General features: G+C 49.1%; 1 protein-coding gene across 1 annotated transcript; it reads left to right on the top strand.

Moving 5' to 3' along the window:
• Positions 1-413: 413 nt before the first annotated feature.
• EXOC3L4 (exocyst complex component 3-like 4) lies at positions 414-21,273 on the top strand. The gene is made up of 11 exons (XM_009572462.1): positions 414-768; positions 4,380-5,031; positions 8,012-8,129; positions 9,187-9,312; positions 10,415-10,515; positions 12,507-12,602; positions 14,771-14,885; positions 16,925-17,047; positions 17,755-17,907; positions 18,870-18,991; positions 21,111-21,273. The coding sequence occupies exons 1-11, from the start codon at positions 414-416 to the stop codon at positions 21,271-21,273; spliced, it is 2,124 nt and encodes a 707-aa protein (XP_009570757.1).
• Positions 21,274-26,587: the final 5,314 nt, after the last annotated feature.

Genomic DNA, 26,587 nt, shown 5'->3' with positions numbered 1-26,587 from the left:
ACATGGCTGGAAATCCACTTAGAAGAATGGAAAGTTAAAACATATCTTGTTACTAACCACAATGGTACATTTACACAGATTTCAGCATCTCTGACATCTAGTGATTCCTCGGTGCTAGAGAAATAGCTGCCACTTGCCTGATTTAAGGACTGAAGTAGAGCCTTCCAGAGCTAAAAGCAGGCCAGCACCTGGTGTCTGTGGGTAGAGAGATCGTTTCAGTAGCTACAGGCCAGAACAACTTGCTCTGCCCTTGGATTAAGCACAGGAAAGGGATGGGCCAGATTTTCAGATTTTTCTGACTCTGGAGACACAGGAATACCTTGTTATGAACCTCTTGTCTAATTCTGCTGTTTTGTGCATTTCAGTGATTACCATCAACCTGTTTGGAAAACCCATTGTTGAAAGGCAACAAGATGAATAGAAATGTGGAGTTAGACCCAAGGAGCGTAACCTCAGAACCAGCCTCTCCGACGAACAGTGCAGGGGAGGAAAAGATGGAGGTTGCTTCTGAACTGAGCAGCTCAACTTTGCACAGTGGAGACAGTGGGTTCTTTGAAAGAGGTATTAAAACAATGTTAAGCATCCGGAAATCAAGACGAAGTCTGAACAAAGAGAAAGGAAAGGAAGGTACTGGTACTTGGAAAGGAAAACGACTTTCTTTGCGATTCTCCAAGAGCTACGAGGAGAACAAAACCACGATGTGTAATGGCGTGGAGGAGATTAGCGAGAAGATAGCAGCAGAGCCCATTCAAGGAAAACCTCTTTCAGGTAAGAAGCAAAACCACCAGTGTAATTTGGTTGGCAGGATATATGTAACCTTCAAGCAATTTACACTTTGCAAGTCTTGGGCCCAACAGAGATGCTAAAGAACCAGGCATCCCATTACAGGGCAGAGACAACTGTCACCCCTTGCACAAACTTGTTGGGGTGTTACCTGGCCCAGCCTGGGCAGGTCGCCCGTCACTGAACAGGCTGCTCTGTGGCCTCCACTATGTTAGTTTAACTATATCCACAACCTACCTACAATCAACACATCAACCTGTTGGCTCACACATCAGCAGACATATCATGCATCATACATTTCAGTCACCAATCTGCTGAGCACAGTTTGGGAACTGCTGGTCTGGCAGTATCCAGAAGTGCAATGTGGGCTATTCCTACGCTATTGCCTGCATTGCACTTCTGGACAATTTCTGCTTTTCGGAAATTTCTGCTCAGACTGATGGTCCCCAGATTGTACTGTGTAGGTTGCTGCAAGGCCTTGAAGGGGAAACAAGGTGGTTTGGATGTGACCTGCTTCGGCACCTCCACCTTGGTTCCTAATCTTAGAGGCTGCCTTGCAAAGGGACCTCTGCAGATGCTTTTACTCTCTTATGCTGGCTTTCCATCTATTCTTCTCACAACAGCGGGGCTGCAAGTATTTGTTTGGTTTGGTTTCCTCAGTCTGTTTTTTTTCAGCATTATATAGGTAGGTCTTAGTCAAATTATAATAACTATCTTCAGCATAGCTCTTGCCTTTCCCCTAGTGTGGGCAGACTGCAATGACTTGGATCTTGGTTTGAGCACCGTTCTCCTCCACCTTCTCAAGGCAGAGGTACTACAATGCATCCACCAGGAGGTAGACTGAGGTGGGTCAACATGGCTTGACCTTTCCTCAGCCTAAATTTCTAGAAATAAATTATTGGTCTACTGCATAGGTTGTCATGGGGATCAGATAGAAGGGCTGACATTGTCTCACTGCTATAATGTGCTCTGCTGTGCCATGAAGTTACTTACTGCTTTGCACTGATACATTGTGAGATTGGTAAAATGAATCTGAGCCCATCTCATAAACTTTGCTAATCTGTTCTCAAAGGGTCATAGATGAGGAGGGACAGGAAATGTTACCATAAGCCCTTTTCATCTCCTGCAATAAACAAGCTGAGGAATTGCACAAATAAGGCCCATCCTGTGCCCAGTAACTTGTGATTGGCCTAGACTAGAGCAGCTCTGTCAGAAACAGGTCCTGTCCTGAGGTAAATATGGCAAGCGATGGAGGCTCCACCATGTGCACCATTAAGCTGCATAATGGTTAATTGCCTTTCAATTGTCTTCCTTCAACTACCAGCTGGCTAATCTTGTATTGCTAAATTAAAGATCCATTTAGCACCCAATATCACCTCCCTGAATAATTATCCTAGATAGTGATTAAATGGTGTTTTCTCACTTTGATAAACAGAACCAAATGTATTCCTCTAGTCTCTCACTGCAAGTACTTGTGCAAACACAGGTTTTATATTAATTTGTCTAGAAGAGACTAAGTTAATTGGCACACTCTCCCTCCCCTCTGAGTGCAGAAGCAACTGTAGCTCCATATAGCCACTCAAAGTTCTATTGTATGCTTCATCAATAGTTGGGTTATTTGGTGTATTTCTGTCTTCATACAGATACTCTTAGGCTGCACAGATTATTTGCTGCACATGGTATAAAATCTGTGTGCAGACAAGCCCAAGGGCATAAATTATGGGCTATGAACCAGTCCTTCATGTCTTCCTGGAGTGCTCTCCAGTTTTTCTGTATCATTTTATATGTGTATGTCCCAGAAGCAGGGGCCACACGTGCCTAAATTTCCCTTCTTTTTAATATTTGCCTTATGCCCAGTATCACAGTGGAGTCTCCTGTTCAGAGCATGTTACGATGCTGGAGATGGTGAGAGCTTCCCAGGGCCTCTCAAAAGCTAACAGTGCTCTTGGATCTCCTCAACACATGGCAAATACTTCTTATATTACTGGCAAATAGGCAGTGGTTCTTGCACCAGCAAGGCTTTGAAAAAGAAATGAGAAACTCGGTAGACCTCAGCCACCTTGGGGGTAACAGTATTTGGTGACTCTCCCCCAGCCTCAGCCAACACCAGTCGGTACTGGTAGTGGGTGCCAAAAGCATTTCCACGCAAGACCTGAGCACCAGGAGAAAGCACCCACAGGTTTAGATCCCACTCCAATGCACACACCTCCCCAAACCAACCAGGGACAGCAGTGCTCACTGCTTGGAAAACAAATCTCACTGGTGAGAGGCAGTGCTCGGCACCTGACTGTAGGTTTATACACAGGCAGTGAACAGCCAGGTCACCCAACCCTGAGCCACCCCACGTGGGTGAACTTCACATACCTGGCATACTTTGGTGTTTCTCCATTTCCTCCTGCTGGGACCACTGTCCCAGAGACTCTCCTCACTCCCCAGCCAAAGGGTTATTGCAGATTGCAATAACTGCAGAGCTGAGAAGCTGTGGCTTCTGGTCCTCCAGAAGTCCCTCTTTTTGGTTGAGAGGAGGCTGAGGACCACAAGCATTCACAGAACATTTCCTAAATGTCTGGAATGGGTAAGAAGCATTTTTCAGAGGCCGCTTGCTGTGGCAGGCACAGGCTGGAAAGGGTGGCCAGCTGTGGATGGGCCAGCATCTGACTTGCTACCTCAGTCCTGTATCTCAAGGAGTCCTCATAATGTAAATCACCAGGGACAACCTCTGCAGTTTGCATTAGCATTTTGCTCAGTCCTCAGAAATGCAGGAGCCAGTTTAACCATGACATTAGTTGGGAAAGTGTCTTAGGAAAACTTGATAATGCACAAAATCATTGCCCAGGGTTACATCTGAACAGGGAATGTTCCCAAAAACGTATCGGGAGCACCCCCAAGCCAGTATCCCTCTCCCCCAGGGCCTTGGAGGACATGCTGGTGGGTAGGCTGGGGGCAGACATGACCCTCTAGTGAGATGTCTGATCCGGGAGCTCAGAGGGCCAAGGGGGTCTGTCCCGCTGTGCTCCCTCTCACCCCTCCAGCTGGACCCCTGGGCACCCTCCCTGCCTTCTCAGGCAATGTGCTGGAACGCCCTTTCAGCCAGAGATGCTGTGGCCAGTGCAGCCGCACTGAGAATACTGGTATGCTGGGAAACAAGGGCATCCCTGCCAAAGGAAATCCTGCTGGGAGGGTATATCACAAACTGTTCCTGCTGCCAGTCCCACTTCAGCTCCACGCTAGCAGAGGGGCAGAGCCAGGGGCGGCTTTATGCAGCCTGAGACCCCAGTGCCCCTCCGAGCAGCCTCATTAGCCATTGCTTAAGGTTTTCCTGCAGGGCTATAATCAGTTTTTTGGATATTTTCTACCTCTGAAACCAGCCGTTTAGACATGTGGCTCAATTTGCAGTGATTGCATTTCGACTGCTTTCCTCTCCTGTGTCAAACAGGAGCTGGAGAGATTGGGGGGGTCAGTCTCAGGGGCATTGCTGGGACCTGGCTACTAGAGCAGCCCTGCAAGCCTCCCTGTGGGGCACTTTGTCCTGTTACCAACCTGCCAATCACCTAACGCCTGCTTCGTCCCAACCCCTTCTCCCCTTCTTTCTCCAGTAATGGAAATCAATGAACTTATTCAGAAAAGGCAACTTTTGGAAGCATTTGCAAGTATCAAGTACTTGGAAGACGAGACTATAGCTGAACGAGATGCCGAGAAATACAAAGATAACCCCCAGGAGTTTGTGAGGAAATGCAAGGACGTGGATTTGCTTTATAACTCCATCACGAACGTGATCCAGTCCATCGTGGTGGGAACACTGGAGCATCCCGCTGTAGAGGATACCATGCTGACCTCCCTGGTGACTTTAATTGCCCATGAAGAAGCAGCTCATCCTAACACAGGCAATGCTGCTGGTCCTGGGTCAGACTTGCTTGGCACACCGAGAAAGTGGAGGGAGGAGTGGAGGGAAGCTATCAACGAGAGTGCTAGAAAGAGAGTCCAGAGGGTACCCATGGCATCAAAGGAAGAAGAGAGATCTTGGCTTGATCTCCACTTAGGTTTCCTCCAGAAATACCTGAGTGAAGACTTACTGAAAATCAAGTTATCAGTAAAAAAGTGCTATCCAGAGGAGTACCAGGTGTGTGACACGTATGTGGAGGCTTTTCACAAGGCCATTGCCTCACACTTGCAAGATCTCTCCCAGGGACTGCTGGAATTCAACGAGCTCTACACCTTGCTCGACTGGGTGGCCAACACCTACCGCAGGTAAGATGCTGCACTTGCCACACTGCTTCAGCCTCCTCCGGAGAGCAGCAGGGCCGCAGGGTGCTTTGAAAGCACCAAGCTATTCTCAGTTTCCTGAGCGAGCAGGAGAGACGCAGTCACTTCTACAGTAGAGCCAGATAGCTAATCTGTTAATAGGTTGTGACAGAGGTTTGTGCATAAAACACTTTTTGCTTTTCACAGATCCAAATTTCCTCGTTTACCCCTCCCTCTCCCACTTGCTGTTCTTACATGCCAGGAAGCTCCTCCTTGCAGTTCCGATAAACCTGCTCCCTTTCTGCAAATATTTTGCAAGGTCCAGCAGCTGCTCGGTGACTCCCTCGGCAGAGGGAGGAACCTGGGGGGGAGCCCTGCCTTCTTCCTGTTTAATTAAAACTGTGATGCATTTGGAAACAGGCCACGTTACCTGCCATGTTCAGGGGTCAGGGTCATCTTGAGGAGGTGCCAAGACATTACCGTGTGGAATTAGCCACATTAAAACAAAGGCTCTGGCTCAGACATGTCCACTACTTGAATGTGAGGTCCATGTTTTTTAGGACCTCTTAAAGCTCCCTGTAATTCAGAGGTGACTAAAACATTCCAGGAGCTGCATAAACTTATCAAACACCATCCTCAGGGCACCCTGTCTGTGTGGGAGTAAAGGCAGGAATTCTTCACAACAACAGTAAAAACTGTGCTGCTGGACATTGCCTCCTTTTACAGCCAAAGGAGACATCTAAGATAGGCACCTGTAGAAGGTCCAGGCATTGTGTGTCCTCAGTTGTTCACTGGGCTAGACCACAGCCCATCATCCCAGCCCCAAAGAGCTCCCAGACGAAAACCCAACAGAAATACACAACGGGGTGAGAAGGAGGAGAGGCGCAACATCCACAGGAGATGGGTCTGCTAATAAGCACATAAGCACAACCATGTCAAAGCAAAATCGTGTCTGCCCCAGTAGCTGGTCTCCAGGAATAGCCTGAACCAGATGCCCAAGGATGGGACAAACGCAAACCAATTGACACCCCTCAAAAAAACAAAAAAGAGAGTGAAGGCAGGAGTATCAACACTGAGTCAAACAGCGGGCAAAAATGGACAGGGAGGGGGCAGTGGTGGAGCAGGGCAAGCAGCAATGACACTTGCCCAGAGCACCCCTAGCCTGGGGTAGCTTTTGGCTCAGGGACATTTGGACCACAGATGGTCTTTGTTTTGAACAGCCCTCAACAGATTTATTGTGTGAACTTGCCTAGTTGCTCCTAAAAACCCATTTATGGTGTGGTGACCATGATGACATCTGTGTAACTCCTCAGCATCATGGCGCTGGCTGACCAGCGTTATGGCAGGGCTGCTATGGGAATGACACTCCCACCCATTGCCCCTCTCCCTCATGTGTCCCTGCTGATCTCGTCTGGAGGGAAATTCCTGCATGTCCCCAGCCCTGGGAACTGTACTGCACCCCAATATTGCAGGAGAAGGGGGAAGAAACGAGCTTCAGCAGCCAGGTTCTGCACCAAAAAAAGTGCCCCCATCGTATTTCTCTAACTTGCTGTGAAAGAGCTTATTGAGAGCTTGCAGCCGTTTTGGGCACTGCATGCAATCACCTTGCTGGGTTGGGCTGTTTCCATTTGATTTTCCCATTCTAAAAGAGCTTCATCCCCTCTTGGGACCCATCCCAAAAAAGAAGAAATTGTCTGTCTGACCCAAACTCATTATCGATGCTACAATTCAAACAAATGGAAAAAAAGAAAGAGAGGGATACATTTGAGCCAGTCTTTTCAGTCATGGTGGAGAGTTTGTATTTAAATCTGTGGTGTCCTTTTACATGAGCAGCAGACTCCTGCAGCAGCTGGGCTGTGCAATGCTCCACATGTGCAGATATACCTCTCCGGGAAATCTGAACCATGACTGCGGGAACTTTGACTCCGGGACACTATCAGCAGGCTGAGCGTTTTTTTTGCTGAGCAGTCACTCTGCAGAAGCCTGACCTTGTACAGTACAATCCTCACTTGGATCCAAACCTAACCGTGTGCTCGGCGCTGGTTTGGCGATGGGAACCCTTTTCGGTGGTTGAACACGCTGTGTGTAGGACATTGCAGCTGTTTTCCCTGCTAACCAGGTGACTGCTTGCAACTTATTCAAGTGCATGAATATTTTCTTCTTTCTCCTCTCCACCTTCATCACCCTGAAGGATGCAATGCCTCCACGGTCCATGGCAGATTGCAGGGGTAGCACATTCAATGGTACAGGCTAATAACGGGTTTCTCACCCTGGAGGGAGAAACACAAGCACTCCCTCCCTTTCCCTGCCTCCCCACTAATCAGCTGGCCTGATTACATGGCAATCCAGAGGAAAGTGAGTGGTAGAGTCGTGTGTCAGCTGAGCGCACTTTGGAGTCAGGCTCTGTGGCTGCACGTCCACCCACCGCTTCCATCTGCAGAGGAACCATGGTGCGGCGATGGCCATGTCCCAGGCAGGGGAGTGCCTTCCGGGGGCTGCCCTGCGCAGAGCAGGACCTGCTCTGCCACCTCCCCTTGCTAGGGATAACGCACAGGGAAAAATAACACCCTGACATAAGCTGTGATGTGACACCGGAGAGGAGCCGGGGAGATCAGCTAACTCCACAGCAGCACGCTGCTACAGGAATTACCCTGAAAGGCATTTCGCAGGCTTGTAGTCAAATGAATCAGCTTCGGGTTGTTTATTTAAAAAAGTAAATTCTCATAGCACTTTTCATGTCCAAACAACTCAGAAGTCTCATGATTTCTAAGGTGGGCTGGAACCTTAGATCATTTTGATTTTGAATAATTAGGATTTTGAATAGCGAGGAAAGATTTTCTTGTTAAAGCTTGAAAATAAGCATCACAATTTAAGCTTTAAGTATATTTCTCACGGCTTAATAATTATGTAGCTCATGCCACATGAATATTCCATCAGTTTACTCACGCTCCGAGGCAACATAATTTGTTCGTTTGAATCTTTCCAGTGAACTCTTTCTGGGTCACCCTGACCTCAAACCAGAGGTTAAGACAGAAAACCTGTCCCTGCTGTTAACACCAGCTGATTGGGATAAACTGAAGAACGACTACATCACTTCTGCAAAGGTGAGAGTTTTGACCTTGCCTCCACATGCCCCCAGGGAGGGTATGGGAGCCCCAGCCTCCTGGGCAGAAGTCTCGGAGGCTGCATCATGGTTCCTAGCCCCACCAGGTGCTAAGTCCTGCCAGTGCCACGCAGAATGGCCTTTAATCAAAAGCAAAAAGTCCTGAACACCAATTCTGGGACCGAAGCAGGCCATGAGCTTGAACCTGGATGATCACAGAGCCGAAAGGACTGTACCAGACCCATACAGTATGGCAGAGGCACACTGAAAGGTCATAGCTGGGCTTCACCAGATTGAACGCATTGCAAAGTTAGGTGTAAAGACATTTTAGCTGCTACTTTGACGTGTGTGAGCTCCTCCAGCACATCTGAGGTTTGCTATAACCAGACAACTTTGGGCTTGCCCCCAACAGAGTACCTCCCCATGGTTCAGCTCCTCCTAGGAAGCCCCTTCTGCAATTGTCTTTCTGCTGTCCTTGGCTGGGACCCTGTATAAGACTACATGCTTTCCTGGGTCTTTGGTGGGCTCAGACATTTTCTTGCAAACCATTCCTGAAACAGGGCACTGCTGAACGTGAGCTCAAGGTATCCAGCTGAAAAAAATCGGTATTGCTCCATCATGCTGGTGAAGGATCATTTTGTTTCACCGGCAATAAGGTTGATTTATCAGCCAGAACTGAACAGTGCTGCCACTTACACAAGTGGCTGTACCACCAGAAAGGACCAGCTTGATCTTTAACCTTGACCTTGTGCATTACATGTGCAGGAGGACTTTGCAATCAAGCAGTCAAACAGCTGACACAATATTTCCCTGCCAGGAGAATGATTCTCCCTTGATTTGGGAGTACCTTGCCCCCACACAGCACAGCTCCTGCTTTTTCCCAAGATCCTGTGTAGACTGACGGGGTCTGGAGCAAGACCTTTGACTTTGCTTACCTTTCCGCGCCGCACACGTGAGCCTTGCACACATGCCGACGGCGCAAAACACTGCGAGCCGCTTTACTCGTGCTTGCTTTATTATCCTGAGCTGCATGTTTCTTTCCTACGTTTAACATTTAGGGGAAAATCAAAAGCTATTTTGGAAACATCCTGAGACTGGAGGTCACGGAGAAGTGGGAGAATGAAGTTCATCCAGAAGTGAAGGAAAACCTCTACCACTCCTCGCTCTCCTTTGATATTCAAATGGTATTTAATTAGCTGGGGAAAAGTGGGGGGGGCTCTCCTGCTTGCCTCCTAGCTGCAAATTAAACCTGCTGTCAATTGTGTCAGCAACATAATAGGCAACTGATTTTAAAGTCCTTAAATCTCTTTGATTAGAAAGAAGAAAGGAAAAAAAGGCGGAAAGAAAAGGTTTGTTAGAAAAAAACCCTTGGCTGAAAAAGCAACTTTGTCCTGGGGCTGCGGCAGCCGCGGAAAGGCCGTAGGCAGTGACAGCCACTCCAATTTAAACAGTACGAAAAACAAAAGCTCCTACTAGCTTTAGGGACTACAGGGTAATAAATCCAGGAGGGGTTTGGATTCATGCTTCTCACTCAAAGGGTTGAGTCATTTCAATCAAATAATACCAAAAAAGAGAGAGAGAGAGAGAAAGAAAGAAAATCAAAGAGTTTTGCCTGCTGCCATGACTCATTTTCCATAGAGGAATATTACACGTTGTGTGATCACCGGGAAGGCAGGTCTGAATTGGATTAGCAGATGGGTAGGATGCCTCGGGAAGCGCCAGAGCGGGACTGCAGCCTGCCTCACTCCGGAGAGGCAGCCGGGGTTGTGGGAATGGGAATTAGGGAGGAGCCCCAGTGCAAGCAAGGTTTCAGGGTGATGCCTGACCCTCCGTGCGGCCCCGGTATCGCTCCTGAGGAGGGGGCATGTGTGGGCCCCTGCAGACAGTGCTTATAGCCACCCTCAGCGTGGGGACGGCTCAGCTCCCCTTGGGCATTGGGTTGGGGATTCGTCCCTCCCGCAAATCCCCCCAAAAGAGGAGGACAGCACCAGGGCGGCTCAGGGCTCCGGTCGACACCGCGCCTAGCTCACGCTCAGACAGCAGAAGGACACGGGGCCATTAGGGATGAATGATTATGCCACAAATCAGTTTGTGCCTCTTGGCCCCTTCTGGATTATTATTTTTAAAACTGCCAGAGAATAATGAAAACCGCCTGGCAAGAAGTCGGCTGTTTCCCCCTTTGCTAGGCAAGTCATTTTTATTAACCAAAGCTGCACAAGATGTTTGCAAAGGATTTTTCTCTCGTGCTTGTCCTATTCACTGGCTTTTTTTCGTGCCCTTTTCTAGATCATTGGGGAGCATATGAAGGTATCTGGAGCGATCAGCAGAAGCCTGGGAACGAAAATGCTTGAGCTGTGCCTGGCAGAGCTGCATGAATTCATACCAAGGTCATCGCCGCTCTGGGCAGCACATTCCTTCCAAATGAGTCCCACATTGGTAAAAAAGCAGGGAAAAGGTCCGCGCACTGGGCCAGACGCTGGCACCGAGCAGGCACGGGCCTGCTCCTGGGAGAATTAGAGATCACAATGAGCCCAATAATGAGCAAGCAGCAAAACAACTTGGAGGGAGTCATAAGCAGACCCAGATGGGACTCTTGCGAGTCCCAAAATCTGAGGTCAGAGCTCCAGGAAGGAGCTGCTGGCTGGAAAGGGATGGGACTACTGCAGTCCCATCCATCCGGGACCTTTGTGGCGTTGGATGTCGGTCGCTTGCAGCTACAGCCATGAGCAAGCAGCAGTTATGGAGCCCCAGACCCAGAGCCTGCTTGCCTAAAATATCATCTAGGTGTCCTGGGGTGAGTCCTGCCGAGAGGGTTTTCTCCTGCATCCCATGGCTATGGGCATCGAAATGGCTGATGAGACCCTCTCTGTTACACCTGGGCAAGACATAGAGTTGGGCTTCCTTCTGAGCCTTTTTAAAATTTATCCAGTGTCCGAAGGACACAGGACCCTGCCCCGTTGCTGAAATAATGTTTTTCTGCTTGGAAGTCTCCGAGTTACAGCCTCAGACCTTCCCCCCTATGACATGCTTTGGGGATGCTCCAGGGAAGGTTTTTGGCTCGCAGAGGGTCCCGGCACAGCAAGGCGCTGTCCCTCCCCGCCAGCGTGGCTGCGTTTCGGGGGGTTGTGGCTGCTCGCTGGAGCAGTGATCCGCAGAGGAGAAAGGCCATTTGGCATGAATCAACTCTGAGCAAGACTAAAAATAATTTCGCATTAACCTTTGAAGTTTCCCACCTCCAGCAGGTGCTGAGTGGGGAGTTTGCTAATAGACGTTTTGCAGGAGCGAGGATGGGGAGCCCGAGCGCTGCTTTCTCAGATCGTGAACCTGGGGCATGGCAGGTGTCCAAAGTGCGCTGAAGGCAATGCTTTCCCTTCTAAACCCTCATCTCTAGTAGCCCAGCAATCTACACTTGTGTCCCAATACCCTGAGCAAGCAGGGTAGTTCAAACCAGCTATGTGGCTTTGTAGTTTGCCTGGGTTTTTGAGGAGAAACACAGTACTGATGTTCTGTTCTTTCTTTTTTTTTTCTTTTTTTTTTCCTTTTTTCCCCTTGTTTCTATTTTTTTTTCTCTTTTTTCTTTGTTCTTTTTTCTTTTTTTATTTGTTCTCTTTTTTTAATTTTTTTTTTCTTTGGTTTTTTTTTTCTTTTTGTTTAAACAAAATTGGTGTAAAATGCAAGCTGGGGCAGCAAGGGTCAAGATGAAAGGGTCACTGAAACGTAAGCTTTTTCCTAAACAAACCCAAGATGCAAGCAGCCTGAGCAGGTTCCTTTACCCTGACAAAGAATGGGACCATCACGCAAAGCCTGCCTGAGCACGCAGCCTCCTGCCAGCAGTGCAGACCTGGCTGGAAAACAGCTGTCAAAACCCTAAAAGCTGTGCTACACAGAAAACAGCTACCTAACACACCACGCTGAGGTTACAGGGGTGAAATGTAGGTGTGCTGCCCTGTTCCTATTCATCTTCTGTTGTAAAATCAGCCCTGAGATAAATCCTTTCCTTGTGTGCTTAAGAGGGCGTGTATTATATTGCCCCAAAAGCCAGAGAAATGAAAGACCAGACTGATAAGCCTGAGTACCACAGCGACAATTAATCCCCCAGCGTGAGGAGAAGTCAGAGATTTGGCATGCCGAAATCCCTGGCATCTCTCCAGAAGTGCTGCGTACCCGCTCAGGCGAGCGCGCCCTAAACCCATAATTATCTGCCATCTATTCCCCTCCAATGCACACACGTGTTACGACAGCTGGAGAAAACATGTTCGTATACAGAGGGGACAGGTTGGGCCAGCCACCGGTGTCTCCTGACATCATGGTGTACACAGAAGATGAGACGTCCTCGGTCCCCCCGCCCTTAGCGTTACCTGCGTGTCTTCTCCTGCAGGTTCGGGGAGGAGTTTGTGGTGTGGAGCGCTGCCCGGGACAGCCCCGTCTTTGCACCCTATTTTGCTGCCTACATCAACAGCTTCCACGACCTGCTGTAAGTCCGCTCCCCCTGAGCCGAGCCGCCGTGTTGCTGGGGTCTGGGAGGGTGGCAGCGTCCAGAAAGGAAAGACCAAGGTCTCCTGGGGGTGCCCCGCAGGGAGCTCAGCCTCCAGCCCTTCCTCACCTCACAGGGGGGATGTTCCCCAAGAGATGCAGATAAAAGTCACTTCACTGGGGCAAAAGGGTGAAGAGACAGAGGTGGGGACAGATCCAGTGCGGGAATGGATCCGGTGCTTGCGTGAAAGCTTCAAACTCATTTTCAGCCCATCTTTTTCAACCTCAGAGGAGGGGTTTTTTTTCTTTTTTGTTCTGGACGTTAGCAGAATAAACCCAGCAACGCGATCTGATGGCTGCTTTTGGCACTGGGCTGGAGGAAGCTCTGTGAAAGCACTCAACCTGCAAATAAACCCCTGCCATGGCTGCTGGCAGGAGGAACTTCTAGGGCATTGCATGTGTTAAGAATTAGTTATTTAAAGCCATGTGTTGAAAAGGCCTCTGATAAACAGGTATGCTCACCAGCTCTGACTATTAAAAAGTACTTTCAGGAGAGCGGCTCTCTCCCCATCAAAGTAGGAAGGTGCCAGTTACTGTGTGTCCCAGGGTCTGCTCCATCAGCCCGGTGCTGTGGCACGTGGTGACCCTGCGCTTCCCACCCCACATCTGCCCGCACAGCCGCCGCAGCCCGCCGGTGCCACGGGAAACCGGGGCTGTTCGTACAGGGGGATGGTCTGCAGCCACGCAGGGACACGGCCCACCGAGGCCCAGGGGCTCTTCAGCATCTGGGGTCATCCCTGCCATGCAGATGTGGTGCTTCAGAGGCCAACCCAGCCAGCCAACACGCAGCTAACCCCTGGGGTCTGGCCACCGGGAAGCTTGGGTTGTTATCTCCAGCCCACGCTGCTGCATCGCTGCCTGGCACCGCCTGCAGCAGGGATGCTATATGCCAAATATTATGCAGGGGATGCAGAGGATTTTGCGTTGCAGTCTCTCACAGGAGCCGCAGTGAGCACTACCGTCGGGAAGTCTCTAGATGGCACGGTCTCTCCAGCAATGTTAACCTCACCGAGGAGCCGGCTTTCTCTCCCTCCTCCTGCCCCTGCGGAAAATTGCTCTCCCCTTCCCTGCTGGGGACTGGAGAGGTGGTGAAGGGAGAAACCAGCCCTGGGCAGGGAGCTGGCAGGCATTTGGGTGGTGGATTGGCTCCGCTGAGTTTATTCCTGCATCAAGTTAAATATTTGTCAGCCTGGGGTGATGAGTGGCTGGGCAGAGGTAGGTGCCCTAACAGCATGGTTTTGTGGATGCTGGACGCTTTTTTTGGAGTTATGGACCTGAGCCGCAGCCTGGGGCAAGAGGGATGCTGTTAGGTGTTTTGTAGTCCTGCCTGGGCAGCCTCAGACATATAAACTAACTACCGGGCAGTGGCAGGAATCTGTCATGCTCTGGTTCATAGCAGTGGATGTGGCACGTCCAGGGAAGCTCGGGGACCACTAGCAGTTTGATGGTGCTGCCTCGGTTCCCCCCAGAGAATGTTACAGCAGGGCAGGGATGGGAAGCGAGAAGAAAGCCAGGAGCTTGCAATGCCCCCAAAGCCCACCCATACTGCTGGGGATTTCATTAGCCTCTCAGAAGTTGTGTATTCTTCCTCATTAGCGTGAAACCTTGCAGAAGTATGCAGTGTCCCTAGGTTTCCACCTCCGTAGTTCACCATCCCAGCCGCTGCAGATAGACACTGTGTGGAGCGAGTCCCACTGGGGGATGCAGGGTCGACAGCTTTCCCTTCTCTGGCTTTATTATTTACTTCTCTCTTACCCTGTAAGCCCCTTAGTGCTCTCTCAGGTACCTGCAGATCATTTAGCAGAAGTGTTGCTCAAGTGAAAAAGTAACAAGCCTGCGCAATCGCGCCGCATGGTTGCACCGTCCCACCTGATGAGGAAATAAGTCGTTTTTAAACACAGTTAATCAGTTGTGATTAATTTTCTGGGTATAGGATTATGCAAAAAGAGTCATTATTTTGACCCACTAAGTGTTTCCAAGAGGAAGTACTGGATACATAAATTTATTTAAAAATAATGCCCAAGATGCCTGCCTGGCTAAAATCTTACGGTAGTGTAATAGTTTACATTTTAATATTAAACCACTGGTGGTTTCTCTCTCTCTCTCCAGGTCAGGGTTAGAAACAGTGTTTAAAGTCAACACTGAGGAACTGCAGAAGATTTTGGCAACTCTGACAAGGAACTGCACGAATATTTTTTTAAATAAATTAAGAACAAATGCACAGGTAAGAGGATCTTGGCCACATTATTTCCTAAACATAAGGGGTATGTGCAGGACCACTGCAGAAGCTGAGGGCCATTGCCCTTTCCCTGTCTCACCAACTACATCTCATTTTGCAACGCATGACATTATGGTCCCTCCAGAATGCATAGTGCCTAACATTCGTACAAATCCTCCTTAACCCAAAGCGACACTTCCAGCATCCCGGGAGTTTTCCACTATAAGCAATGATATATTTGTCAAGATGTTTATTTTAGTACAATAGCAACCAAAAGAAAAGGGTGTTTAGTGGCTGCCAGCATCTCAGATAAAGCAGTGGGGGGAAACCTCACCTGTGGTGAAGCACTGGGGAAGTCAGCTGGACAACACCAATGGGACATTTTCCTTCTATCGAAACAGTTGGATTTTTCAGGGCTTTGATTTACTCTTACTTGTTTGTAGATCTGCCATTATGGTCTGTTATCAACCTCTTCAGACAGGACAGAATTCATTCTGGTAGAGGTGATTTTTCCAGGCTGTTTCCATGGTGAAGAAAGAATGATTCTTTCAGCGTGAGGATGCTAAAGCTCTGGTATTGGCTGGTAAAGCTCTGGTATCAGCTTAACTTGTGTTAAGAGGTCTAAAAGGCAACGTGCTGCAATGCAGTTTGTGCTTCCCAGGTGCTGTAGATGGAGCTTTCTGCTCTCAGCTGCCTGGGGGTCCACCAGCTCTAGCTGGTATAACACAAGAGATGGGGGAAATTAAGCCTTTGCTCCCACCCCTTTTCACTCATCCTAATTCACTTTCTAAATCACCAAGCATAACTTTCAGAAACCAAGACAGTCACGCAACCGCTCCAATCTAAGCCAAGCCCGCCTGGCCAAGGGGGCTTTCCAGTGACTGCAGAGCTTGTCTCCAAGCCTTAGGGGCAGGCAAGGAAGGAGTCAAGCCAAGGCATTGAGCAAGAGAGCCAGAATGCCGTGAGAACTGAGAGCAGCCAAGGCAAAGCATTTCTAAACAGCCCTTAGCAGGCTGGGAGCACAGCAGGAGGGCACAAGTGGGGGAAATAATTGGGAAGGAGATTGCCAGGAGTCTAAAGACAGAGATCCTGAGAGCTGAGAGGAGAAAAGCACAAAGGGTATATGTCAGAGAAGGGATATTTTGAGTTAGGGGAGTCTCTTCCAGGTGCCACCAGAAGCCTTTAGCAGATATTGCTGTTTTTCTATGTGGAGGCACATTAGCTCTGGGGACCCGGCAAGGGAAATAGCCTGCTGGGGACACTTGGTCAGAGCACCTTGTATCCAGGGCAGATGGGAAACTGGTGCCATCACTCCCACGTCATCACTGACCATGAGGCATAAAGCTGGGGACACTCCCAGCTGCTATTCCCCCACCACCACAGCAGAGCAATGAGCGGAAGGAAAATCCCAGTGACACCTCGCACAGACACGTGGGAGTATAGATGGACCCCTGCAAGTGCTGTGAGCAAGAGGAGTTTGATTTCCTTGTGGAGAAGGCTGGAGGGGTGATGGATTACTGGGCTACTTTCCAACAGATTCACTACCAAATGACTTACGTCCATAGCTGGTGCAAACCCATGTAACACTAGCATACGTGGTTGCACGCCACAGCCTGTTCTGGCCATGCCTGAGTTTCTTGTGATTAGCATTCACGCCTGTTTCTTCATCCATACAGTGGGGATACCAGTTTATTTACTTACAAAAATATAGCTGGTGGACTAGAAGAAGGCATAGAGCAAGAAAATGAGGTGTCCCAAGTAAGCCTTTAATGCCAAAGCATCTCCTGCTTGGGGAGTGATGCTTCTTCTGCCTGCTCAGAGCGCTCACCCAGAAATGGGAGGCGGGGTTCTGGATTCCCTGGGGTAGAGAGAGAAACCCAGCCTGCACCGTGCTCCTGGTGCCTACCTCCTGGTGTGTCTTCACATCAGTGCTCTGTGCTTTTTGGTTCAAGCCCCCTGAGCAGGCAGATGGCTGGGTGCCTTCGGCTAGTGCATCAACTAGTCTGATTATTACCGGTACCATCAGTGAGTGGGTCTTTTTTCAGCCACTCCTTAAGAAAATCCTGACCAAGGACTGGATTTTGGCGACAGAAAGGCCAGACTCGCTGGCGTCGGCGGTCTCGCAGTTCTCCGAGCACCTGCAGCACATGAGGGAGCCCATGGGGCAGGTAGGCGGCTGGTCCCACAGTGGTGTTGGGGGGGCTCCCACTGTCATTTTCAGGCTGTGGTCCGACCTGCAGACTCCTCTCCAGCAGCGGGGGCTGTTTATAACCGTGGGGACTGCTGATGCGGGGGAGCTCAGCTTTACCGTACTTCCACATGAGAATAAGCAACACCTTGCCTTTCTGTAGTTTAAATATGGGAACTGATTTGTTTAAAGAGGAACAAAAAGCTTTGGTGAACATTACCGGTGAACATTACCACTGAACATTATAATTCCATGAGTCGCAAGCTTATATGCTCCTTTCACATCTATGCAATTGTGAGATAAATGGGTAGGTGACAACAGCTTATATTTAAAATCTGCAAGCACCATCAAAACATAATTTTAAAACAATCCTAAATATCCCCCTTTGTTACTGAGGAGCCAAACTGCCAACACAAAATCATGGGCAGCTTCAGGGTGAGGAGTATTTCCATGGCATTCCCCTGGGCCCTGCCATCGCTCTGTGCCGGAGCGACGGGCTGTGAGCCACCGGGTCCCTTCGGCAAAGCTGGCCCAGGCAGCGTGTGCTGGCCAGTGAGCTGCCTTCAGGCATCTCCCCTATGCCCTGGGCTCCTGCTAAAGACCCGAGGGCTTCCCCTGCCCTCTCGCACAGCTGTGGCATTGCAAGGGAACCACAGAAAAACCATGAGGTTTGCTTTTTTTAACCAGGAGCTTCTACGTGACATTCATAAGTACGTGGTGAGGGAATACATCATGCAAGTCATCAAACCCAGACGGAAAATGAACAGGGAGACACGGCAGCAAGTGAGCGAAAAGATGAACCAAGAAGCCAGAATCCTTAATAATACACTCATCGATCAGGTATGTGAGTTCCCTCCTGGCATCCACGGTTGCCCCATTCCTGGCGATGCAACGTCCATGCTTGGCCTCCTGGGGACTGAGGCAGCAGGTTCTCAAGGACGGCAAGCCTCAAGAAATGTAAAAGTGCTTCAAAGAGAGCAAGCAAGGTAGTTACTGCAGGTTCACGACGTGGACGTCCAGCCCGGCAGCTACTCTGCAGTAGCGGCTTGTGCATGCTCAGATGGCAGCTCTCCGATTGCAGCGCCTGATGTTTTAACACACTCCCAGGTCCACGGGCGCTTTGCATAGGGTGGGTTATATGCCGTAGAATCAAGCTCATCCTATGGCAACTTGTTCCTGGGCCTATTCCCTTGGGCCATGGGATACACCTTGCCTCCGAAGGATCCCTGCCCTGGGTACAGCTCATGGAGATGACTCCAGCAAGAGGGTCCATCTGGGCCCACAGTCTGCATACAGGAAGGTGATGGAGAGAAAATTGCTGCTGTTTGCATGTTTTGTGGCTAGGCAACATCAGCCTGGGATTTTCAGGGAAGCCAAAGTTGAATTCATTGTATTTTGCAGAAGGTCAGGTGTGTGGAGCACTGAAGCCCACCGGGGTGGTTACTTGGCCAAGGCAGATCCCTCTCAGCAGTGAGGCACACGAAACTATTATGCAGCGGGGAGGTGAAGGCTCTGGCATCCACGGCTGTGCCGGACCACAGCCACAACGCCCTGCTCCGGGTCTGGCTCACTGGGGAGAGCTGCGGGGGTGCCTTGCCATTGCCACCCAGGGCTGCCTCGGCCAGCACCCTGCTGCACCCCGGGCAGCACCCTGCCCGCCCGAGGGCAGCCTGTCCTGCCTGCAGCAGGACTGTCTTACACCAGTAAAAGCCACCCGCTGCCGTGGTCTGCCCTGCAGGTAAAAAGCATTTTGCGGGTGCTGCGCTTCCCCCTGACGTCCCCATATGCCTCCTCGTTCACAGGGCTCCGACTCCGACTGGCTCCTTCCCGCCATACACCACATCGCCAATATCATTGGGGAGAAGAAAAAAGACAAGATCAAGGATTACGTCAAGGAGCTGTGTCAGGATTATCCAGATATCAGGTATGTGAAACAGCAAATGCCAGAACTGCTGGGCTCTATCCCAAACAGCACCAGCTCACCCCGTGCCTTGGCCAAGCTCTTCAGCTCCTCTTCTCTGCTGGTAGCCACATGTTAGAGGCCAATGTGCCAGCAACAGGGGGAATCCCACCTTATTTTTCTTGATGGCTGTATCCTTTCCCTTTTTTCACCTGTCTTATAATGCACACAAGTTACCACAAAAGCCTTTTCATTTTAGGATAGGATAGGATAGGATAGGATAGGATAGGATAGGATAGGATAGGATAGGATAGGATAGGATATTTCAGTTGGAAAAGGCCTACAGCAATCATCTAGTCCAACTGCCTGACTGCATCAGGGCTGACCAAAAGTTAAAGCATGTTATTAAGGTCATTGTCCAAATGCCTCTTAAACACTGGCAGGCTTGGGTCATCGACCACCTCTCTAGGAAGCCTGTTCCAGTGTTTGACCACCCTTTTGGTGAAGAAATGCTTCCTAAAGTCTAAACTTCCTTTGACACAGCTTTGAACCATTCCCACACATCCTATCACTGGATACCATTTTATTGCTCCAAATGGACTTTGTTTCACTGTAAAGCTCCAGGTTGCTTTTCAGTGCATGACCAGTATTAGCCCAGCTAGCCAATTTGCAGGCTCCAGATTTGGTGCAAATAGTTTGTCTCCTGTTCCCATGCTCAGACCTCAAAGTGCAGCAGACATTGACACAGTTCAGCTGCAGTTTCCAAAAGGGCCTCAACACAACAACTGAATTTTGGAATAAATTACAAATTCTTTCTTTTGTACTTTCCATTTGCTGTTCCAAAGCAGCATCTGCAAAATTTAAGGCTACTGGAAAAGTAAACAAAGTAAGTGACTAGCTCTGTGCATGGCTAAGCAGCTGCATATCAGAAGTTACGTCCTCTTCTACAGCTCTTCTACCAACCATTGAGAAGGAATATCAGTGGAACAGCTTGCAAGAAATTCCATTTCATCAGAGTCATTTCAGAAAAAGACCAAAGGCTTTTGCACTGGGTTACACAGTTTCTGCTCGATAACACTTTTACAATCAAAATAAACCATAAATTTAACAAATTGCTCAGAACACTGAAGTGTACCCTCAAATATTCAGAAAAAAATGACATTAAATATATTTTCCTCTCCCCGAAACTGAGGTTCAAGATTTTTCATAAGTATATTTAACTTGAGTGGGTCAGATATGCTTCGGGCTTACCTGTGTGGGGAAATTCAAGACATGGACTTGAAAAAGAATAAATGTTCCTGAGTAATTTCCTAGGTGAACACACCTATTCTACCAAAAAAAAAAAAAAAAAGCCTTAATGCCAGTGGCCAGACTAAGCTGACAAATGAGGCAGTGCCTGTTCTGGGAAGGATGGGGGAGGTAAATGATGGCTAGTCAGCCTTAGCTATTTGAAAACAATTTTCCAGGCAGAAAAGCCATTTACAAGGCTGTGATTTGTGGTACTTTTTCATCATTAGCCTTAGACCCAAGCCAGGTTTTAAGGCTCGTCCTCTCGGTTGATCTATTTCCTGGCTTTCCATTATTGAGTAATATTATTTTTAACAATTAAGTTTGGAAAACGAGGCGGAACCTGCTGGACCTGCATTGCTTCCTGTTCAGGTCTCTGTTAATTCTTCCCCTGAGCTCTCGGAGATGTTGCTGAATTTGTATATACCGAGATTACTGGAACAGGATATTTTTCCAAGTTGGCTTTCCTAGCTCTAATCTAATTAGTGCCTGTCAGCTTCCTAAATATTAGCATTTCCATTACTCAACTCAAAATAATCATTAAATAAAAGGTCTGCAGCCTCTCAGGAAAACTTGCAAAAGACATCACGTGTGTGGAGATGGAGGAAGAAATTCCCCAAAGCACCAGCAGCAGGAGGGTGTCCCACCAGTACAGGGTGGTGGGAGCTGGTGCTCGCTGGCTTGGTACCTCTGGGGGCTGCAGACCCCTGTCCTGATGGCTCCTCCAGCGCAGTGAGGGGACGTTCCGCGGCACTTTGCCGTGGCCTTGCTCCGTCTCTGGCATGGTTGTTGGTTGCTTACCTCTGGGCTGGTTTTGCTCACCAGGACTGAGAGAGGTCTTGTCTGGTTTCTGCAGGAAGGAGCACGTCCTGGCGATCCTCGCGCTCCGCGGGCTGGGGCGCACCAGGAGAGCGGCAATTTTTCGGCAAGGCTACCGTGCGCTGGAGAGCCCCGACGGCAGGGAGGGCAGCACACTCTTCGCTGACATTGATGCCCCGGTGATCATCAGCTGCTTCTAAAACAGAACCAAAAGAGCAGTCAGCATCATCCCTCCTCCTACGCTGCCTCTACAGCATGATCCAAAATCTGGCACCCCACCTCGCTCCTCTGCAAACACAACTTTTTGACTGCCATGGGAAAAGAAGTAGTTTTCTGAACTTGCTACCCTAAGTTCAGAAACCAAAGGCAACAGACACGCCAAGACACTGACCTCCTGCAAGAGCTCCTGGGCAGCAACTCCAGCCCAGGCACTGCGTCCACCCTGTGTTCAGTACAGATTTTATTGCTAGGAGACTGCTCTGTTGTTTGGTCCAAGATTGAGTCTCTTTTCAGAGAACAGGAGAAAACCAAAAGGAGTTCACTCAGAGCTATATTAAGGCTTGGACTGTGCGTTGCATAATTATACAGCAGTAGAGCAAGAGCCTCCTTCATAATTAGTGTCCCTGAGCAACCAAGGGGCAGAGCTTGGGCAGGGATGTGGTAGCGCCCAAGCCTTATTTCCTCCCCCGTGAACCAGCTGGCTGAGCTGGCATGACACAAGGTCGGTGATGTTGTGACCTGATGCCACAAGCCACTACCTGCTTGAGGAGGAAAACCTTGGAGGGTAACCAAACCCCACAGCTGGACACACAGCGCATGGACCACTCTGCACTCCAGCATGGGCCCCGTGGCTCTTCTGGTGTTTCAGCAGATTCTCCTCACTCGTGGGCTGCCTTGCAAAACTCCTGTTGGACCGAAGACCTGTTCATGCCATCACAGCCTTTCTGTGTGGGCAGACATGTCTGGATTGGACATGCCACGTGGAGGGAGGCTCCGAGTCCTCCTTGCCCCGCGGAAAAGGGCCACCATGCCCCTAGTTCATTTTCTTGTATGTTCAAACGTATTTTAACAAACCTGGTACAATCTGACTGCAATATGAAACCTAATGAGAGGTGGACAGGCATAGTGCTACAGATTGGATCCTCATCTGGTGTAAACCAGCATCACCCCATTGATGGGCATGGAACACTAGCAGTTTAACTCTATGAGGAATCCAAAGCATTACATCCAGCATCTGCAGGGGAGACTAAAAGAGACATCCAGCAGCCTACAGCTGTACAAATCTGATTTTATTTAATCCAATTTATCCTTTAGGTTGCCCTCTGCAGGAATTAATCCAAGACTCTGTGCAGAGACATGTTTACGATCTATCAATTAATGTGATAAATGTGGACATGGCATAGCCTTGAACACTAATTGGTCTGCTGCAGAGCTTAGAGCATCAGTAGTGAGCCTCTTCTGTTTCTTTGCTCCAGTTTGCACCAGTATAAATTTCAGGCCAGGTGAGCAGCAGGTCAAGGGAGCTGTTCTGATGGATAAGAAATACAGAGTGCACCTTTAATTCACAATCATCATCAAAATTTTTCTAAGGTAGACTTGCTACCTCCACAGTCAAGTTGAGGTGTTTTTCTAAAGATGGCTTTGAAATATCAGGTATAAATTGAGAGCTTGAGGCAGGAAATCCTGGGAGGAATATTCTGCTCTGCATCATTCTTCAATACAGCTCATGACAATTCCTGTAAATCCTCAGCTTGGAGACTCTCTTTATTTGCTATGGAGAAGGAGAAGTAAAACATCATCCACATCTCCTGTTAGGTGTGGAGAGTTCAGGAACACTTTGGAGCTGCCCTTCCCTGGGGACGTGGCGCAAGCAGGGAGCCCTGGATTACACCTCCCATGGCCTTCCCCAGCAGAGGGGAAGGGCGTCAGCGCTGAGAGATTTACATTTAATGTCAAAAGCATTGACTAAGTGGGGGAGATAAAAAGGGGATTTCAACTTTTGCATCCTCAGTCTGAGGCATCTAAGACTGGATTTTCAGAGTGCAGGATTTGAGGCACTGAAGCCTCAGCAGGAGTTTTTGTGCATCAGAAATTTCCCTCTGCCCTGTATGCATCTCTGATCCAAGCACCTCACGCAAGGCATCTGCAGCACAGAAATTTTCCCAAGTGCATTAAATGTATTCTGGGGTTTTGATCTTATTATTTTACTGGCAGTCCCTCCACAAAGCAGCTGCCCTTCCTCAGGCTCCAGCCGCCTGGCCCTGGGATTAGATAAGGCACTCGGCTTCCGTTTTCTAATAAAAGCAAGTTGCTACCCTGAAGTCATGGAGGAGAGCTGGGCACGATGACCTGCCTTTTGTCTCAGCCTCTCCTGGGACACTCGGATCCTGCAGCCTGGCATCCTGTGAGCCAGCGGCAGGAGCGCAGCCTGCTTCCTCCGGGAGTTGCTGCTCTCCTGCTGCTTGCTCCTGAGCAAACCAGTTTAAGGTTAACCCCATTAGGGCGAGACTATGGTTCAGTCCCTGTCCTGCCCCAATAGCCATGCAAGTGGAGAAGGAGCTCCAGGGCGGGTGGGGAGCGGGGCGATGCTCGGTCTGGGCTGCGAGAGCAGATCCTGGAGACACCTGAGCAAGGAGAGAGGAAGGGCTGTGCTCTCCGAAATGAGCTGCTGCTATCCAGCCGTCTTCTGTGAAACACCTGGTGTCCATTAGGACGATATTTCACATTCCAATAAAAAAGAAAGGCCTCCCAGGGCTTTTATTGTGAAATACGTTGCTCTTGTAGGAAAGTGCCAAGGAGCTCGCTTACTACCCTGTTAACTGCCTCTTTGTTGTTTCCCTGTCCTTCCCACAATCAGCCCTATTCCTGCCCCAGCACACAGTTACATTCCCCACCGGGAAGTGCAGATACATCCTCCAGTGAATAAGACTTTCTGAAAAGTATCCAACTAAATGGAAGAGCCAAACTCTCTCCAGATTTAGCTTCTCAGGGGTGAATGCTGCATTTCGGGGGGAGGGGGGGGGAAGGATCTGGCACAGCTCACAGCACTGTGTGGGTGGTGACAGATTTTTTTTTGTTTCAGAGGTCTCTGCTGTTTCACAATACCGTTTGTTTCTGGTTTGGGGTGAAAAGCAGTGTTTCCAGCACTCTCTGTCCAAGGGAACAGCGCCTGCAGCCAGGATGGCCCATGGGCTGGGGTTTGCCATCTGAGACCTGCCTTCGGGTGCTATCATTTCAGCAATTTTGCTCGGTGAAATTGTTCTTTCCTGGAAGGAAGATATGGAAAACAGGCTTACTCTAAGCAAGAAAGAAACAATACCAAGACATTGCAGTGAAAGCACAGGAGGCTGTCCCTGAGCTGAGGATCCTAATCAATCAGTCAAAATATTTCAGAAAAAGCCTTTTAGTGCAGCAGCACTATAATGTTTAGTTCCCTGCCGTGTGGTGTCTTTCGGCAAAGAGCTCTCAGTTGGGTTAAAATATCAAGGATGTTCAGTGAGAAGTGGATTGCAGTATTACATTACGAGCTGGGCAGTGTGGCCTGACACCACCCAGCAAACATAGCTGGGAAGAAAAGAGGTGCCAGGACGTTATTGTCTCAGGGGTGGCTGAAAAGTAAAAGTAAAAGTTTTAGGCTTAACTACTTTGGTAATTATATATCACAGTTCTCCAAAGTATCGGTGTTTAGCAAACATTTATCTTCTGTATTTTGCATATTTCTCCAGGAAATCTTGTTGTGGTTGGATTTACTGCCCCAAAGCCAGTCATTTCGGTTCTCCGGGCGCTGGGCAGATAAAGGAGTGCTCTGCTCAGCATCACCGTGCACTTCCATCCCTTAAGGACATTTTTAGGTAATACTGCTAATGATGACATAACATTAGCACTGGGATTGGCCCACCTCTCCCGTGCAAGAGATCAGTCAGATTGCCAGAGCATTTATTGGACATAGCGTGTTTAAACTATTTACTATTACAATAATAAGACAGTATTGGGAAAAGGTAAAGACTGACGTAAATTAATATGTGGCAAAAGTGGATTAAGATTAACTTTTAAAGAACTACAAGAACTTCCTCTGGTCCCACATAACTATTTGCCTGAGGACACTGAGCAAATCTCCCTGTATTCGTCCCTGTCACACAGAGCACTGCAAATAGCCTCTAATACTCTTCCAATGTAGCACTCTCCATTTATATTTGTAAATGCGTATCAAGTCATTCAAATACATTACCCCAGAAAAGGCGTAACATGTAAAGCAGAGAAACCTCCAGGAAAAGGCTGTTGTAGTATTTTTGCCATCTTGATACTACCTAAGCGAGATTCTCAAAACGCTTGTGTAAGGCTTTCTTATACTTCTTGCTAAATGAGGCAGAAAAAGTGAGTGGCAGATCAAAGATTTGCACCTAAGTCCCAAGATGTCTGATCAGGCATAGTTTATGTTTGGCCATGCATGAAATTGTGCCTGGCAACACGAGTAGCTCCGTAGCCTGAGCTCCGTAATGAGCGTGGAGCTGGGGAGCTGCCATGGGCTTCGTTACAGGATGCGGGATCATGCCTTGGTTCCCAGTCCTGTGGGGAGACTGGCATCAGGCGAGACAGAACTGCTTTTTTGTGAACAGCGTTACACAAGTACAGAAAAAGCAAATCAAGCCAGAAGGCAGAAAGGGGTGGTTGTACAGCTTGCCAAGCCATCCCCCGGCTGCACTCAGCCCCCAGGAAGGGGCTGGTGAACTGCAGCTGGGAGAAAGATGCTGGTAATCGGAAGAAAGCCCAGAAAATGGGAACGATCTCGCAAACCACATCCACAGAGAAAGAGAGGTTTGCTTAACATTTGTCCGTGCAGAGCAGTGGCCTTCAGCCTTATTCTGTCTATAGACTAAAAAAGTACTTCCAGGGAAGGCACAGAGCACAGACACAATAATCATCTTCCAGTCAGTTAAAAAACTGCTGCAAAAGGGAAGGAATAAGCTCCTCTCCATTTTCAGTGGGGGTCAGGCATAGAGAAACAAGCTTCTGCTACAGCAAGTGGATGCAAGTCAGACGCAGCAAAACCGCCGCTAGTGCTGATGGGGCTGAAGCACTGAGGACAGCGTGGCATCCGTACCATCGGTGGCATTTAGCAGCAGGCCAGGCAGATACCTGCAAGAGATGTGCCAGCATGGCTGGTCCTGCTCTGCGATGGGGATAGACGTGCTGAGTCCCTTTCAGCAGTGCTGCGTGACCACACAGACACAGGAGCAGGCGTGCGTTGGTGACCTGAGCCAGCAGGCTGATAGCACGTGGTGACACTGATGCTGTGGCTCTCTAGGGCTGTAGTGATGCGAGGGACCATGAGCCCCAGGGGGCTGTTTTACTTCCAGATGCTGACCTACAACAAGGAGCTGTATCCTCGGTGGTCCACAGTGCCAGCAGCAAGAACAAGCCAGGGAGTTTCTCTTGCTTTCACATGCACATATCCAACAGCGCTTTCTGCTGATGCTCATCATGAGTAATTCCAGAACTGAAATTGAAGAAAAT

Source organism: Fulmarus glacialis, unplaced genomic scaffold (assembly GCF_000690835.1).
Source record: "Fulmarus glacialis isolate BGI_N327 unplaced genomic scaffold, ASM69083v1 scaffold11582, whole genome shotgun sequence".
Classification (NCBI taxonomy): Eukaryota; Metazoa; Chordata; class Aves; order Procellariiformes; family Procellariidae; genus Fulmarus; species Fulmarus glacialis.
This window is presented reverse-complemented; position numbering and strand designations above follow the sequence as displayed.

Bases quoted from the DNA above. Each gene is read 5' to 3' on its own strand.
- EXOC3L4 (XM_009572462.1), top strand. From the start codon at position 414: ATGAATAGAAATGTGGAGTTAGACCCAAGGAGCGTAACCTCAGAACCA. The intron at 769-4,379 runs GTAAGAAGCAAA...TTCTTTCTCCAG, and splicing joins TCAAGGAAAACCTCTTTCAG to TAATGGAAATCAATGAACTT. The intron at 12,603-14,770 runs GTAAGTCCGCTC...CTCTCTCTCCAG, and splicing joins AACAGCTTCCACGACCTGCT to GTCAGGGTTAGAAACAGTGT.